Here is an 18,023-nt window from a genome sequence, read left to right on the forward strand (position 1 = left end):
ATACTTTTGAACTATGGTGCTAGTAAAGACTCGTGAGAGTCCCTTGGATAACAACGAGATCAAACCAGTCAATCCTAAAGGAAATCAACACCGAAAATTCATTGGAAAGACTGATGCTGAAGCTGAAACTCCAATATTTTGGCCACCTGATGCAAAGAACTGACTCATTGGAAAAGACTCTGATTCTGGGAAAGATTGAGGGCAGGAGGAGATGGGAGCAAGAGAGGATGAGGTGGTTGGATGGCATCACCGACTTGATGGACATGAGTTTGGGCAAGCTCAGGAAGTTGGTGATGGATAAGGAAGCCTGGTGTGCTGCAGTCCATGGGCTTGCAAAGAGTTGGACATGACTAAGCAACTGAATTGAACTGAACTGAAGTATCTTCCAGTCAAGAACCCAGTAACCAAGGAAACCTAAGACTTTCAATGACATTAAAGGTTTGACAAAATAACTGAGAAGAGTGAACTAAAGGAATTAACTAAGGACTCACCTCTCCTACACTTTTCATAGAACTACCAATTCGGCTAGAAGTTCCATGAAAACGATCAAGATCCCAGCGGGGAATCTTGGTAACCATGTAATCCAGGCTAGGTTCAAAGCAGGCTGATGTCTTCCCTGATACAACGTTCTTGATTTCTGGAAGTGGAATTCCGAGGGCAATCTTTGCAGCAATGAATGCCAATGGGTAACTGTAAAGGAGGAGACAACTTTTTCTTTCAGCGATAAGTATTAGCAACAGCTTAAAATATAAATTGGTTTTTCTTAGAAAATTTTGTATTATTTCTCATCAGGGTATAAAGCATACCTGATTTTTGGTTCCGTATGAAAATTTAATAGCGCCTTATAAAACACAGTGAGTCGTAACAAAGTACAGAGGCATGAATCACAAAAGAGTTCACTATCTATGCCTGACATACAGTGTTACAACTCCCAACCTTCAAATCTTCAGTCCAAAACCAATAGTTTCCTTGATAAATAAAGTACTCACTTGTGTACAACCTTCACTAAGAATCTACAAAATATCCTTTTATAAAAATATATACATGGGAAAACGGTGGAGTTAGCTGATACTATGGCTTATGTGGGATTCCCAGCTGGCTCAGTGGTAAAGAATATGCCTGCCAATGCAGAAGATGCGGGTTTGATCCCTGGGTCAAGAAGATCCCCTGGAGAAGGAAATGGCAACCTACTCTAGTTTTCTTGCCTGGAAAATTCCATAGACAGAGGAACCTGACTGGCTACAGCTCATGGGGTCAGAAAGAGATGGACATGACTTAGCAACTAATAACAATGGAGTATGTAATGATCATAAAATGCAGTCCTTGAAAGTTTGGGTTCTTGCTTTGTCTCCAAATTATCTTTGAACCTTGGGTTCTTTACACAACTAATATTCTGGAAACTTGATTATACTTTTCTGGAATGTCAGTTTGGGTAATTGTATTTGAAAAATCAATTCATAGAACTATAGAATTATATATGAGTCCTTTAGTACAACTTCCCAATCTAACAAGTGAGGAAAATGACAGGGACAATATTGATGTATCCAAAGTCCCACAGTCAGGGGAAGGATGAAAAGGATAATTCAGGTTCCCTGACTCTTGTTTAGGTCAACACTCCTTACACACTCCATGAAGCACTGTGTAGCTACATAAAAATACCTTTGTGTGTGCTTAGTTGCTCAGTCATATCTGACTCTGCAACCCCATAGACTATAAAGCCCACCAGACCCTTCCGTCCATAGGACTCTCCAGGCTAGAATACTGGAGAAGGTTGCCATGCCCCTCTCTAGAGGATCTTCCCAGCCCAGGGACTGAATCTAGGTCTACTGCATTGCAGGCAGATTATATACCATCTGAGCCACCACCAAGGAAGCCCCAAAAATATCTTTAGAAGTAAATATATTTTCATTTAAATGGCATGGAATTTAAATACCAGATGTTAAATATATTAATAGATACAAAAGGCATTAATTAATTTTCCTTCCAGTTGTGCTTGCTAGCAATTGTTACATAGATATAAATTCCTTTAGTTGTGAGATTTACCTATAGACAAACCCCATGTTGTTTGGTCTTGGGAAGTTTTGCTGAAATAAAATAATGTGTATTACATCCTTGAGTCAAGAGAACTATATTTTTTGTCTAACACTTGCTATACACCTGAAAAAGATAGTTGAGGACTAAAATTAAGGATTAATTTGCACTTTTTAACAACATCTGCAAAGTGCAATTAAGAAGCAGATTTTTCGCAGCCGGTTTTGACCACCCAGATTTTGATTAGTTTATGATTAGCCAGCAAACAAAGCCAGCTCACAAAACCGTTTGCCTCAATCTGGCAGCAAGCTCATTAATAACCACGTTCACAGAGGACGTGACTGGGAGCCAGCCTACAGAAATGGGGACTATAATTTGCAAATGCAGCACAGTCTTTCACTAGCTGTCACTTTTCTAAATCAGTCTGTAAAGAATCTGCAGACCCATGGTCAATTGTTCTGGTCTTACCCGGTAGCCTTTGAGGCCAGGGCAGAGCTTCGGGACAATCTGGCATTCACTTCAATGATGCAGTATTCCATTGAGGTAGGATGAAGGGCAAATTGAATGTTGCATTCACCCACGATGCCCAAGTGGCGAACGACATTGATTGAAACACGTCTCAACAGCTGAAACTCCGCATTGGAGAGTGTCTGGGCAGGGGCCACAACAACTGAATCACCTGTACATCCAAGAAACACTTATTATTTGGTAGCATATCTAAACAACCAACTTTAGTGACTAACAATCCATTTGCGTGACCCAAGACACAGAATAGGCTAAGGGTTTGCTGGGAATAGAATTATCTTAAGGAAATACATACAAGGCACATTCCCTCTGATTGTTTCATCTATATTACTTGGACGATAGACTATACAGTCCATGGAATTCTCCAGGTCAGAATACTGAAGTGAGTAGCCTTTCCCTTCTCCAGGGGATCTTCCCAACCCAGGTCTCCCACATTGTGGGCAGATTCTTTACCAGCTGAGCCACAGGGGAAGCCCAAGAATACTGTAGTGGGTAGCCTATCCCTTCTCCAGTGGACTTTCCCAACCCAGGAATTTAACCGGGATCGCCTGCATTGCAGGCGGATTCTTTACCAACTGAGCTGTCAGGGAAGCCCATTACTCAGACATGTTTACAGAAATCACTCTAAGCTTTTCTAAACGCAACCAGCAATCAAGGCTTAGTCATCTACTTACTCGACTAACATTAACTTCTTCAGTTTCTCTTCTTTGTGTCATCTCTCAAGTTCTTCCTTCCATAAAATGTCAACTCCTTTTCACCTATACTGGCTCATCCTTCAATTTTCTATATCACATCCCTTCCCATTTTCTCATTTCTCTCCCATCACAGCCCCCTGTATCTTCAATACGTTATTCCTTAGTCACCATCCTTTCTGCCTACAAACAAGCTCTAATCACTACAAGCTCAAAAAGCCCCTCTCTCAACTGCCAGATGGTTACAAGAAATATCTCTCTCACTCCTTAATGACTAAACCTCTTGAAAGTTTACCAGTTCTACTCATCACTCGTAGCCATATAATTCCTTTCCACATGGCTCACATAACCAATCTTGCATTCAAACTGTTCTCTTAAATATCCAAAAGCAACATTAAATCCTCATTCTTGACCTTTCATAGTATTTGCTACAGTCAAAATCAAAGTTCTTTTATAAAATTTGTACCTACATTGGCTTACTTGGTAACTATCACTCCCTTCTTTTTCTTCAACACCAATCCATTATTTTTATTCTGCCCTATAAATCTGTTTCCCAGGGTTTGAGCATTGACTCTAGTTTTCTTTCTACCCCTATGGTCTTGAATACTTACTCTATGCTTCCAGTTTTGACTATTTCCTTTATACCAAGACTTCCAATAACCTTGCATTAACTTCTTTACTTTTATCCTTTTTCTTGAATTACAACTCCATATTCTCAAACCTCTTTTAGAGATTTCCACCCACCCTTCAAATTTAGCATTTCTAAATCCTAAGTCATCATCTTTGCCCTTTTGTCTAACTAGCTTCACTTCTGGAGAAATCTATTTATTTCATCTATTTCTATTTACTGTGGCTATTTTCTTATTCACTTGGTGACTAAAACTTAGTCTGCTTTAAGCCTTCTTAATCTCATGCCCTACTTCTCAACATCAAGTCTTATTTTACCTTCACTATATTGCTTATATTTGACCCCTTTCTCAAGTGAAATCAAGATAATAATACATCCCCTACTTCAGAGAGTTTTTGTGAAGATGAAATTAAATATGGGAGTATTTTCAATACTGTAAAATATATATGTGTAAAATTTTATCACTACTTTCCCCGCTAAGAATAGTAATTTAAAGAAAGGAACTTAATAACGAATGCTTTGAGCCATCAGAGACATGAATTGAAGACATTACCATAATGCTTGAAGATTCCTTGCCTACCTGTATGAACACCCATGGCATCAACATTTTCCATGTTACAGACAGTGACACAATTATCATTAGCATCTCGGACCACTTCATATTCTATTTCTTTCCAACCTGTCACTGACTTCTCCACCAGAATCTGGTTGGTCATAGCAAAAGCCTGGAAATTGGTGAAAAAAGAAATCAAAGAATAAGAAAGGAACTAGCTTTAATGTATTTGGCAAAGTGCCCCAGCCTAAACCCTGGTCCCACTGAAGTCTCAGGCCTAGTCTCCATCCTTTTCTATGCTCCAGAAGGCACCACGTATCAGAAAATCAGTGAGGTACTAGGAATAGCATCCTGCAGTGAATATGCTTGATTTATATTATTGAGGCTTGCCATTCAAAGTGCTGATATGACATTAAATCAAACTAATTTAGGCAAAAGAGAAAATAATTGAGCAATCAGGCAAAGGAAAATGAAATTATTTCAGTAGCTAGGCGTCTGTGAAACCAGAAAATGTGATAAGTGCAAATAAATATGGAAAAATAAGTCTAAAGACTCTGTCTTTCTCTAAAATAGCTGAGGATGCTTTGTAAAGAACATACATAATAAAAGTCACTTGATGTTGATGAGGAGAAGAAAGGAGATGATGATGGTTGTAAACAGTTAGCCAAGATGGCATATGAAACTTGGGAATTAGAAGAATCATATGCAGCTATTATTATGGGTAATCACTGCCTAAGTGCTTAAATATTGAGTCATATATCATGCATGCCTGATTAAACAGATATGAATTAGTGTAATTATCATTCCTTATTTACTCTGTACCCATTGGTGAGTAGAATGCTGAACCCAAAATCTGAAAGAGGCGGTCTCTAACCTTAAGACATTTAGTTGCTGAAAATTCCAAGGAAGAAATGTCCCTTTGTCTCTTAATAGATTTGATTTGTGATGGCAATAAAAGCAACTGGACAAAGTAGTCTGAATTTTTTCAAATTATTAGCAGGTACCATAATGAAATAATAACTCAATGTAAGTTATTCTGTGATGTGCCTCAACACTATTTGTTTTAACCTCAGTCAACACTGCAGGCTCCAGCGTGTGCACTTGAAAGTGTAACACTTTTGTCCTCACAGCGACCCATGATGAGGTTTTCAAAGTGGTTAAGAAACTCTGTATCCAGTGTGAACAACTTAATAATGATTAATTTATCATTTGGATTACCTGCTAATAGAAGAAATCTCAGAAACAAAGGAGATGAATGGGGGAAGCCTTTTGCATTCTAATGGAATAGACTGGACACAAGGACAATTAAGATCAGCTTCCATTGTTGCCTCAGCTTCTTTTTCTTTCAAGTCTCAGATTTTATACGAAGATTAATTTAGGGACCTACATCAGGTTAATGCAGTTTCTAATGAAGCTAAATATGATCTCAAGAGAGTAAGGGGTAGCTTGAAAGTGAAAGTGTTAGTCGCTCAGTTGGTCCGGGCTTCTCTGTCCATGGAATCTCCAGGCAAAAATATAGGGGTGGGTTGCCATTCCCTTCTCCAGGAGATTTTCCCAATTCAGGGATCAAGCCCAGATCTCCTGCACTGCAGGCAGATTCTTTTGCTTAGAATATAACAATACATATAATTTTTCTCACGGGAAAAGCTAGCTGTATAAATAATTTTAAAGTATCCCATCCCAAAGTTAATCTTCATTGTAAATATTTTGGATGACTGAGTATTCAGAGTGCTTTTATACTGTAAAAATTATTTTTAATTGAGAATAAATATGCATTGTCACAATTGACAGTAATAATGAGATTGTAAATATTAAAAACATTAGAAATATCTTATGTGATAGAGGAAAAAAAATTATACTTCCATAGGCATCTTTTCTTTAAATACATGATTCAGAAGTCCAGAATGGAAACAAGAAACATTTATATTAGATATGTTTCCCTTTGTGAGGGGTTGTTTTGACAACTTTATAAAAACTCAGTCCAAGTTTTGGATATGTAAATTTGCCATTGCAGTTATTTTGTTGTTGTTTAGTTGCTAAGTCCAGAGCCAACTGTTTTGCAACCCCATGGACTGTAGCCTGCCAGGGTCCTCTGTCCATAGCATTTCCCAGGTAAGAATACTAAAATGGGTTTGCATTTGCTTCTCCAGAGAATCTTCCTAACCCAAAGATCAAACCCATGTCTCCTGTTTGGCAGGTGGATTCTTTATCACTGAACCACCAAGGAAGCCCTGTAGTTATTTAAGTACATTTAACTTTATTTATCTATTCTCAAAATCTTACAACAATTCAAAGACCTCATTTTTTTTTGTTTCACTCCAAAAAATAATGATAAAGGTATAAACTCTGCTTGATATTTACTCAACACACCCCAAAATAGCCATCACAATAATTCTGTCAGCTTTGTGTCCATAAGTGCCCCATGGAAAGTTATATGAGCCTCTTGGGCACAAACACATTCATTAAGTGTGAACAAAAGTCACTGCTTTCATGGAGCATGGTTTCTGTGTTAATATCTATTTTTTGGAGCATATATGAATTTTCTCAAGATTTTTCCTTTAATACTTAAGAAGTATTCAGAAATACATTAGAGTGATTTTGCTGAAAAGGAAATTGTAAGCACTCAAATCTCACTTTTGCTTATATGTGTGGGTGGCAGTTGGCAGAGAAACTACTCATTCATGATACTATGAGGTTTATACTGTATTTATTTTAGACACCTAAATTTGAGGTAAAGCTAAGCTGCTCAGTATGTTACATCTTTCTTACTGGACACCATCCACGTCAAATTGTTTCAAAACATAACAGCAAAATGGAATATTATATTCTGGGTGTTTTTTTAAGCCACTAAAATAAGTTTAACATCATGCATGTTTTGGAACAGATTTTGAAGCAGAGGGAGATGGAATTGGATTGGCTGCCTAACAATGAAATCAGTAGACAGTACAGTGAAGATGGACCTTGGGTTAAGGCTGTGTCCAGTGTAGGCTGCAGGCCATGGGGTCGTGAAGAGTAGGACACAATTGAGCGCCTTCACTTTCACTTTTCACTTTCATGCATTGGAGAAGGAAATGACAACCCAATCCAGTGTTCTTGCCTGGAGAATCCCAGGAATGGGGGAGCCTGGTGGGCTTCCGTCTACAGGGTCGCACAGAGTCAGACATGACTGAAGTGACTTAGCAGCAGCAGCAGCAGTGTAAATAACTGCACTGTACTTCCATTTCAAAAATGTCATCTCTTGGACAACAAGATGTGGCAGTGATTTATAAACAGAGAAAAGGTCATTTTTTTAATCTACATTGCAGCCAAAGATGGAGAAGCTCTATACAGTTAGCAAAAACAAGACCAGGAGCTGACTGTGGCTCAGATCATGAACTCCTTATTGCCAAATTCAGACTTAAATTGAAGAAAGTAGGGAAAACCACTAGGCCATTCAGATATGACCTAAATCAAATCCCTTATGATTATACAGTGGAAGTGAGAAATAGATTTAAGGGACTAGATTTGATAGAGTGCCTGATGAACTATGGACGGAGGTTTGTGACATTGTGCAGGAGACAGGGACCAAGACCATCCCCATGGAAAAGAAATGCAAAAGAGAGAAATGACTGTCTGAGGAGGCCTTAAAAATAGCTGTGAAAAGAAGAGAAGCCAAAAGCAAAGGAGAAAAGGAAAGATATAAGCATCTGAATGCAGAGTTCCAAAGAATAGCAAGGAGAGAGAAGAAACCCTTCCTCAGTGATCAATGCAAAGAAATAGAGGAAAACAACAGAAAAGGAAAAACAAGAGATCTCTTCAAGAAAATTAGAGATATCAAGGGAACATTTCATACAAAGATGGGCTCGATAAAGGACAGAAATGGTATGGACCTAACAGAAAGAGAAGATATTAAGAAGAGGTGGCAAGAATACACTGAAGAACTGTACAAAAAAGATCTTCACAACCAAGATAATCACTATGGCATGATCACTCACCTGGAGCCAGACATCTTGGAATGTAAAGTCAAGTGGGCCTTAGAAAGCATCACTACGAACAAAGCTAGTGGAGATGATGGAATTCCAGTTGAGCTATTTCAAATCCTGGAAGATGATGCTGTAAAAGTGCTACACTCAATATGCTAGCAAATCTGGAAAACTCAGGAGTGGCCATAGGACTGGAAAAGGTCAGTCTTCATTCCAATCCCAAAGAAAGGCAATGCCAAAGAATGCTCAAACTACCACACAATTGCACTCATCTCACACGCTAGTAAAGTCATGCTCAAAATTCTCCAAGCCAGGCTTCAGCAATATGTGAACCGTGAACTTCCAGATGTTCAAGCAGGTTTTAGAAAAGGCAGAGGCACCAGAGATCAAATTGCCAACATCCGCTGGATCATGGAGAAAGCAAGAGAGTTCCAGAAAAACATCTATTTCTGCTTCATTGACTATGCCAAAGCCTTTGACTGTGTGGATCACAATAAACTGTGGAACATTCTGAAAGAGATGGGAATCCCAGACCACCTGACCTGCCTCTTGAGAAACCTGTATGCGGGTCAGGAAGCAACAGTCAGAACTGTACATGGAACAACAGACTGGTTCCAAATAGGAAAAGGAGTATGTCAAGGTTGTATACTGTCACCCTGCTTATTTAACTTATATGCAGAGTACATCATGAGGAACGCTGGGCTGGAGGAAGCACAAGCTGGAATCAAGATTGCCGGGAGAAATATCAATAGCCTCAGATATGCAGATGATACCACCCTTATGGCAGAAAGTGAAGAGGAACTCAAAGGCCTCTTGATGAAAGTGAAAGAGGAGAGTGAAAAGGTTGGCTTGAAGCTCAACATTCAGAAAACGAAGATCATGGCATCTGGTCCCATCACTTCATGGGAAATAGATGGGGAAACAGTGGAAACAGTGTCAGACTTTATTTTTTTGGGCTCCAAAATCACTGCAGATGCTGATTGCAGCCATGAAATTAAAAGACACTTACTCCTTGGAAGAAAAGTTATAACCAACCTAGATAGCATATTAAAAAGCAGGGACATTACTTTGCCAACCAAGGTCCATCTAGTCAAGGCTATGGTTTGTCACATGGTCATGTATGGATGTGAGAGTTGGACTGTGAAGAAAGCTGATCGCCGAAGAATTGATGCTTTTGAACTGTGGTGTTGGAGAAGACTCTTGAGAGTCCCTTGGACTGCAAGGAGATCAGGAGATCAATCCTGGGTGTTCATTGGAAGGACTGATGCTAAAGCTGAAACTGCAATACTTTGGCCACCTCATGCGATGTTGACTCACTGGAAAAGAGTCTGATGCTGGGAGGGATTGGGGGCAGGAGGAGATGGGGACGACAGAGAATGAGATGGCTGGATGGCATCACAGACTCAATGGAGGTGGGTTTAAGCGAACTCCGGGAGTTGGTGATGGATAGGGAGGCCTAGCATGCTGTGATTCATGGGGTCGCAAAGAGTCGGACAAGACTGAGCATCTGAACTGAACTGAACTGACTTGAACTTTAATTGAAAGAGTATATCAGGGAGTTTTCCTGGTTGGTAAGAATTTGGTCTGCAAAAACACGTACCTTTGTGCTGAGGTCCATTAAGGTCTCCCTATTAGGACAGATGCCTGAGCCTAACCCGCCCAGGGCGTAAGCAGAACGGATCATCACCGGATAGCCAATGGTGTCTGCTGCTTTCAGCGCATCCTCAATCTGTCAACAAGAACATGGACTCAAAGCTGTAAATGTTGACCACACTAGCAAAGAAGACCAACCAAGAGAGTCTGGTGATTCAAGTGTGTCGGTTTATTTGGGGAAAATGACTATGTTCGATTATTCCCTCATCACCTTCTGAGAAACAAGCATATTTTAAGGATTTTAAGTTAAATTTTAGGATTTTTTAATGTACAGTGAAGGCTCTTTTCTAATCCCTTTGGGGTAAATTTTATTAAAATTTAATAAAAATAAAATAATAAATTGTTAAAAAATAAAAATAACGACCAAAGGAAAATAATTGTCATTAATTTGAGAGTGAGGGCCATATAGAAATTTTAAATTCAGTTTAAAAGTCTTCATCTCTTAACAAAACAAGGTTTTCTACTACAGAATCTAACTGGAATGCTATGTAGAACGAGATTTTTCCTTTTTCAAGTTCAGTCAGAGAGTAGTCCCAGAAGCTTGGAATTTTTTTTTAACTTACAGAATACAACATATGGTGGCTATATTTTTCTGTCATGGAATATTATTACACTACCAATGGGAGTGTAATTACACCTTTCCCATATGCCTGTTTCTCATCCTAAGGAAGCAAGGACATAATTAAATCGGGCAATGAAAGAATAAATGTATGGCAGGAGCTTTCCAAATGTTCAGCAGAGCTATCCTGGGACTACTCCTGACTGACAGCTTTGCAACATGCTATGTACTTGATAATGCTCTTTTCTGAAAACACACATAGCCCATTTTTAGTTGTCCCAGCAGTACCTGCCTTATCCCAGAAGATTTGCCTGTTTCTACAATGGGGAAGTTGCATCAGAAACTGCTTCCACTACCCCCATTTTCACTGACTATCTGCCTGAAATCAGGAATAAAGTCACAGACAAAAACAGATATACAGGAAGTCTGACTTTTTCCTGGCACCTGGTAATAGCCTATCAATAGGTACAGGACACTATGGAACATAATTAAGAGAAATGCAAAACAAACTTTCCTCTTTACAAACAACTAAGCCACAGGTTTCTCAATTATAAATATTACTGATTAGATCCAATGGCCTTTTTTGTAGATGATTTTAGTGTAAAATGTTTATTACATTCAAACAAAAAATTTAAAACCAATCATTTCCCATTTGTAGAACATTCTCACAAAACGTGTGACTAATCCCAGGAAGAAGGTAAAAATTACTTTGGCATTGCAAGTTGATATGGTTCTTTGTTTTGATTCAGGAGATCTGATACTCAGGGCACTTCAGCCATTGATAAATCATATCACCCGTGGGTTTATGCTGCCCTTTTCACAAAATAAAATATTAATATGTAACCCTAACGTTTAAGTATTGAATGTTGCAATTAATACACAATGTCTCTGCAGTACTAACACATTTCTAGAAGAAAATACATGCAAATAAGACACTTTATTATTTTCCGGCATGACAAATCATTCTCTGCAAATGCAAGACACATAATGGCCCTGCTTCTCTAGAACAAAGATTTCTTACCGATTCCACTGCAAAGCTTGGAGCAATCTTTTCATTAATCTCATTTAGTTTGTCTGAGAACAGCTGTCTATCTTCTGTGGCCATAATGGATTCAACTGAAGTTCCCAGGACTTTCACACCATATTCCTTGAGCACACCTCTCCTGAATAATTCCACTCCTACAGAACAACAAAATAAATAAACCAATACATAACAATAATAAATAAGCAAAATAAATCTGTTTTAAAAATATCTTATGTTTTCTATAACAGACATCTGAATGCAACTTTTAAAAAAAATCTTAACTACAAAAAACCCCCATCGGCCACAAAAGAATTACACTTAGGGTAAAGAAAAGTTTTGAAAGAAAAATTCTGAAGACATTTTAGCAACATATTTTGTTGGTTCTAAAATATCTTCAGAATTTTTTTTTTCCAAAAAGTTTTTGTTGGTACTGGGCTTTTCAGGTGGCACTAGTGGTAAAGGACCTACCTGACAATCCAAGAGGCTTAAGAGATATACGTTCAATCCCTGGGTTGGGAAGATCCCTTTGAGGAGGGTTTGGCAACCCACCCCAGTATTCTTGCCCACAGAATCCCATGGACAGAGGCGCCTGGAGGGCTATAGTTCATAGGGTCACAAAGAGTCGGACATGACCAAAGTTACTTAGCACACACACGCACTTTGTTGGTGCTACTATTACATGTGTGTTCACTTTTATTCTCAAAATAAAAATCAATATTCCAATTACTAAAAATCATAGGATTACTGTAAGACAAGATTTTAGTATATTTCCTTTCCTTCTAAGGAAAATCTATTCCGATAATGAACTTCTCTTATTTAAATAATCCCACTGATCTGGGTATCTATCTGGGCTAAAAATGATCAGAATTGTTTGTGTTCCCACTAACTTGACATCTAATTTTGGCTGCTTTTTATAGTTGATATATACATTACATATACATTACATCGCCAACTGCTTCCTGGAACTAGCAATGGGATTCTCAGTAATGATCTATTTCTAAAGGCTTAAAACATTTTAAATAGGACAGAGCTTGGACTCAGCAGTTGTGTGAAGGGATGATAGAGAGACTCATCTATGTGACCGTGAAAATATATGTGACACATAAGAGCACAGAGCACTTAATCATGTTAATTTTCATTTTTCATTCATAATAGTTCTCAGAGTTTCACTGGAAGCAGAGAAAAGCAGTATCATGGGACAGAGGAGGGGACTCAAAAAAACCTACTTAACTACCGCAAAGCATTAAAGCAAAAGGTTTCCCTTTTGTCCCCCAGCCGTTCTGGGAAATAAACTGGTAATACTCATCATGTGACATTATCAGGTGGCTGTTTGCTAAGCTTCTTCACACAGAGGAAAGCCTTTATGAACACACAGAGCACACTGTTAAATAAATTAAAACGAATCGTTATACATAAGTACATAAACCAAAACTCTGCAAATAAAAGAACTCACCACAATTCAGAGCTGTCTGGCCACCCATGCCTAGAATTAACCCATCTGGCCGTTCCGCTTTGATGACCTCTGTGACAAACTGAGGGGTGATGGGAAGAAAGTAGACCGTATCTGCTTGCTTTAAGCCCACTTCATTGGTTTGCACCGATGCAATATTTGGGTTCATCAGGACAGTTTTGACATTTTCTTCCTGAAAGAAACAAAAGGATCTAGAATCTTAACACGTGATTTAAAGAGAATAGTCATAATTCAAATGAAGAGTATTATTGGGTAACAAAATTTTAGGTTATTCCATGGGCTGCAGAGATCAGTAACAGGACCATTGTGAATGGAAGTTAAAAGATGACAAACATTTGGTGAGAGGAAGAAAGAAAACTGCTTGAAAATAAAACTACCCAAAAAGAGCTGCTACTTCATGACAATCATTCTAAATTCCTTGTCACTACATGAATCAAGCAAAGCTGGAGATGTTTTTGATAGAATTTGACCAGAGGTCCGCAAATACTACACAACTTTACAGCTCAACTGACCTTAAAAAATAAAATGTTCTGAATTTTTCTGAATGAGTAAATATATAAATGAGAATGAGTAAAATATAAAATGTAAAAAAAGACATCAAAACTGTTTCCTTTTCTAACATTTCTTGAAAAATAACATTGAGCATGTGCTTTAAATGCAAAATAATGTATCCCCATCTAGCTGGAAGCACTGAGAGCCTTCTGCTGGTTTCCATTTTCCTTAGATTTTCATGCCTGCTGTAGTGCTTTGACAAAGAGCCTTATACAACTGTTTATACATATGATATAAAAAGAAAATGACCATATGGCAAAAAAAAATGAAAAAATAAAAATTTGTGTGTATATGTGTGTGTGAAGATATTCATAGCCCTACCTCATTCCTGACATCTGGAGAGACCCCTAAAATAATTCTTCATGTAGGGTACTAAGGATAATAAACCAGGATAAGGGTAAGAGTAAAATAATTATTATGAAGTATGGCCAGATGGATCTTTTCTTTTTACCCATCAACATGTCAATTTTGAACTCTTCTAAATAGTCAACAAAATATTCAAATGAAAGTTTGGAAATCATCCTTGAAAGCCCTACATATCCTTAGGGGGAGGGTCTGGATGAAAAATGAGATATATTTCATGCTACCTTAAATTCAAATAGTGCCTTAAAACTTGTGATGTTCTTTTTACTTAATTTACATGATTTTTATAGCAAAACTGTGAATGAAATTTTCACCTTACAGATGAAGAAATTGAGATTCAACAAGATTAAGTGACTTGCCAAAGATCACATAGGTGATTAAAAACAAAATTAGGACTGTAATCCAACTCTTAGGATTGAAATCCTATGTCCTTTCCTCAATGAGTCCTCTCTAAGAATGTAAAGAATTTTTTTAAAAGAGTATTATTAACACAATATTGAATGGATACATATAGATAAGCAGAAACATTTAAAATATAAGTTAGAATTTAAATAATTGAGTCCAAATGAAGAACACATCATTAACAGAAGTTATAGAAGGTCTCACTGCTCTAGAAAAGTAACAACAGAAAAGTATATTTGTTAAGTATTTTCCTGAATGTGCTATACAATGAATATAGCTATTTTTATAAATCAAATTACATAGGAAAAGGTCCCATAAATGCATGTAATGAGTGTCTATTCATTTTAAAACTTAGAAATAATTATACAGAGTGAGGTAAGCCAGAAAGAAGAACATCAATACCGTATATTAACGCATATATATGGAATTTAGAAAGATGGTAACCTGAACCCTGTATAAGAGACTGCAAAAGAGACATAGGCATTTAGAACAGTCTTTGGGACTCTGTGGGAGAGGGTGAAGGTGGAATGATTGGAGAGAATGGAGTTGTGGCATGTATGTTATCATAAGTGACCAGTCCAGGTTCGACGCATAAATTTTCCTCTGTTCATTTCTTTGCATTTGTGCTTTTTTAATAAAATTCTTTTTTATTTTTTTTTTTATTTTTTATTTTTTTTTCAATCTTAACCTATTGTAAGTTTATTTTCTATCTCTTTCTGTTCCCAAAAGGATTTAAGTTAGATGTTACTTATAGAACCTAAATATCACAAATAATGAAACAATTCTTACACAAGTTAAGATTTCAACCAACAAACTTTATAAAAACATACTTCCTATCCCATAGCAGTAGGACTGTGAGAACTGCTCAGGCTCCAAGTTACTGACAAGCTACCATATCCTGAGACAGGGTTTCAAAAAGGCAGTGGCGAGACAAGAGGATAAAAGCAGTGATGGAAATTCCAGGAAGAAGAACTGAGAAGGAAAGCACACTTCTTGATGATATGAAGCTTCATAGACAGCCAGTCCCTTCTGTCCAACCATGAGTTGGCTGGCTTTTCTGTCTAAAACTCTATTTCTAAAATCTTTCCTATTTGGCATATTATACAACTTTTCCTCATTATTCTAACCTCAAAACAAACAAATATTTAATTTTGGGGAATTTTCTAATCAATGTAATGGCAGAAAAAGATTCTTTTAAATCCCTATCTATACCATTAAGTCATATAAAAGGAAATAAAAAAATAAAATAAAATAAAACTTAGAAATAATTTCAAACCATTTTAATAAATGTTACATCATTTTGTCTAATATAGTTCCAGATATAATATATGCATAATCTAAGTTTTTTAAATATTTAGTTCATAAATTCATCTCTATTAACCTCTTAATTAATTACAGTACTATATCTAATAATTCCTATTCTTCATCTAAAATGTATAACTTCACCTTTTGGATGTAATGCATATAAAAATATTAATACAACCTATGAAAATATTATTTCTTAATAAAACTACCAAATAGGATTAAAAAAAATGCAGGCTAGTTAAGTGTGTTCTAAATTCTGAACACATTTAAATTGTGTTCTAATCAATTTTAACCATTGGACACCCACTAATTATCTCTCTAAAGATAAGTTTAACCTCAGTACAGTGAAATAGAGGATGAGATGGTTGGATGGCATTACCAACTCAATGGACATGAATTTGAGCAAACTCTGGAAGATAGTGAAGGACAGGGAAGCCTGGCATGCTGCAGTCCATGGGGTCGCAAAGAGTGGGACACGACTGAGCAACTGAACTGAACTACGAAATAAAGCACACTTTGAAAATGTACACAAAAAACCTGTGGGCATGTGGGTGAACACACATGAAGTATGGAGCAGCGTAGTCAAAATAAAAACAAATGAGAAGAAGAGTAATTGGGGCAGGGGGCTGTGTCTATTTTCAACAGACACCTGTCTGGAGAAAAATCTCTGTATATAGAATACAGGGTGGGATGATTTGGGAGAATGACATTGAAACACGTATGTTGTCATATGTGAAATGAATCACTAGTTCAGGGTCGATGCATGTTACAGGATGCTCGGGGCTGGCATTCGGGGATGACCCAGAGGGAGGATAAAGGGAGGAGGGAGGTGGGAGGGGGGTTCAGGAGGGGGAACTTATGTAAATCTGGGGCGAATTCATGTCAATGTATGGCAAAACCAACCAATATAATATTGTAAAATAATTTGCCTCCAATAAAAAATAAATTAATTACAAAAAAAAATAATAATAAAGCTGAAGCTCCAATACTATGGCCAAAAAAAAAAGAGAAAAAGGAAAAATTTTGGCCGTCTTTCACGTCGTTTGGCCTCTTGCTGCCTTCCCTATGTAGCTCTCTCCTAGCCGGGTCTCTTTGTAAGAGTGGCTTCACATCACAAAGCCTCTGGCAAGGTCACGGAGAGCGCACATTGCCTTTGGATGGCCTGATGAGCACTAAAATGTGGACTATTCTGAAAATAAGGACACCAAAGAGAAACCAAGATAGTTCTTCAACAGAAATAGCATACATGTACAGTGAGTTTTCTACAGGTTTATTTTACTATGATAAAGATAGGGGAGATTTCCAGAAACTGAAGAAACAGGGAGGATAGTCTTCACAACTTGGTTATTAAACCCTCTATTCCACACGAAAATAAAGTTATACTATCCTGGTAAATCATCCAGTCCAAGTCACAGATGATGAAATTAGGTGGCCCACAATAACTTCTAGAGCTTGGACAAAAGGCATTGTTGCCTTTGCTCCTCTAGTTGGATCTTCCCCATTTCAACCAAAGAGAAGCGGGAATCATCCCTTAGAACATTCAAAGTACTTCACAGCATCAGGTATGCCCAAATTCTCTTTCACACAAAAGACAAATATGCTTTAAAAGCTCCCTGCCTTAACAAGTAATGTCTATAGTGTAGACTTATATGTTTTTGGTTTAAATAGGGATGTCTTAGATAATTTTGGAGATCAATCCAATCTTCTTAATTTGCAGGTGTGCACAGTTGAGAAAGTTAAAAATCTTGTCTGTGATCAAACTTCCTTTTATATAAGATGTGTAAGGAATAGTGAAGGAAATTAATTGTAGTGACTTTGAAAAGAGATAGTGTCATAAATCTAAATTATAAAATACTAATTAGACTCATTAAAGGGAGTATATTAATTCCAGCAAAGATCATGGTCTCTCACCTTCATGGCTTTTACAGCTTGCGATCCCGAGTAATCAAATTCACCTGCCTGACCAATGGACAGACCTCCTGATCCTAGGATAAGGACTTTGGAAACCTGTAAGCAATAAAAAAATGACATCACTTTTATTACTAATATGGGGAAATAAGTCATTTTTAAGTATGGTAAATATAAACTATATTGTCTGGCTTTATGTAGGAATTTAAAGTACAATGTTTTGAAATATACAATACATGAGTAAAAAGATCAACAATTTAAACATCTCAAAAAGCAATTTCCAAAGATCATGAAGCTTTTTTCAGTTAAGCAAAAATTTTTTGGAAGAGGTCTACATTTTATTTAAACATATATAAATATCTAAAAAAAACTACATATATATGGAAATGTATATC

At 37.2% G+C, this 18,023-nt stretch overlaps 1 protein-coding gene across 1 annotated transcript in view; it reads right to left on the reverse strand.

Moving 5' to 3' along the window:
• Positions 1-18,023, reverse strand: part of CPS1 (carbamoyl-phosphate synthase 1) — a 145,976-nt gene that overhangs the window by 80,000 nt on the left and 47,953 nt on the right. Inside the window, exons 13-19 of the mRNA XM_088842007.1 lie at positions 17,632-17,727; positions 13,081-13,270; positions 11,625-11,782; positions 9,992-10,120; positions 4,457-4,601; positions 2,500-2,710; positions 492-690 (exon numbers count right to left, since the gene is read on the reverse strand). Coding sequence (XP_088698133.1) covers positions 492-690; positions 2,500-2,710; positions 4,457-4,601; positions 9,992-10,120; positions 11,625-11,782; positions 13,081-13,270; positions 17,632-17,727 — 1,128 coding nt within the window. The remainder of the gene's footprint in view (positions 1-491; positions 691-2,499; positions 2,711-4,456; positions 4,602-9,991; positions 10,121-11,624; positions 11,783-13,080; positions 13,271-17,631; positions 17,728-18,023) is intronic.

This window comes from Moschus berezovskii, chromosome 2, assembly GCF_049115385.1.
Source record: "Moschus berezovskii isolate FMDL1 chromosome 2, NW_MosBer_1.0, whole genome shotgun sequence".
NCBI lineage: Eukaryota > Metazoa > Chordata > Mammalia > Artiodactyla > Moschidae > Moschus > Moschus berezovskii.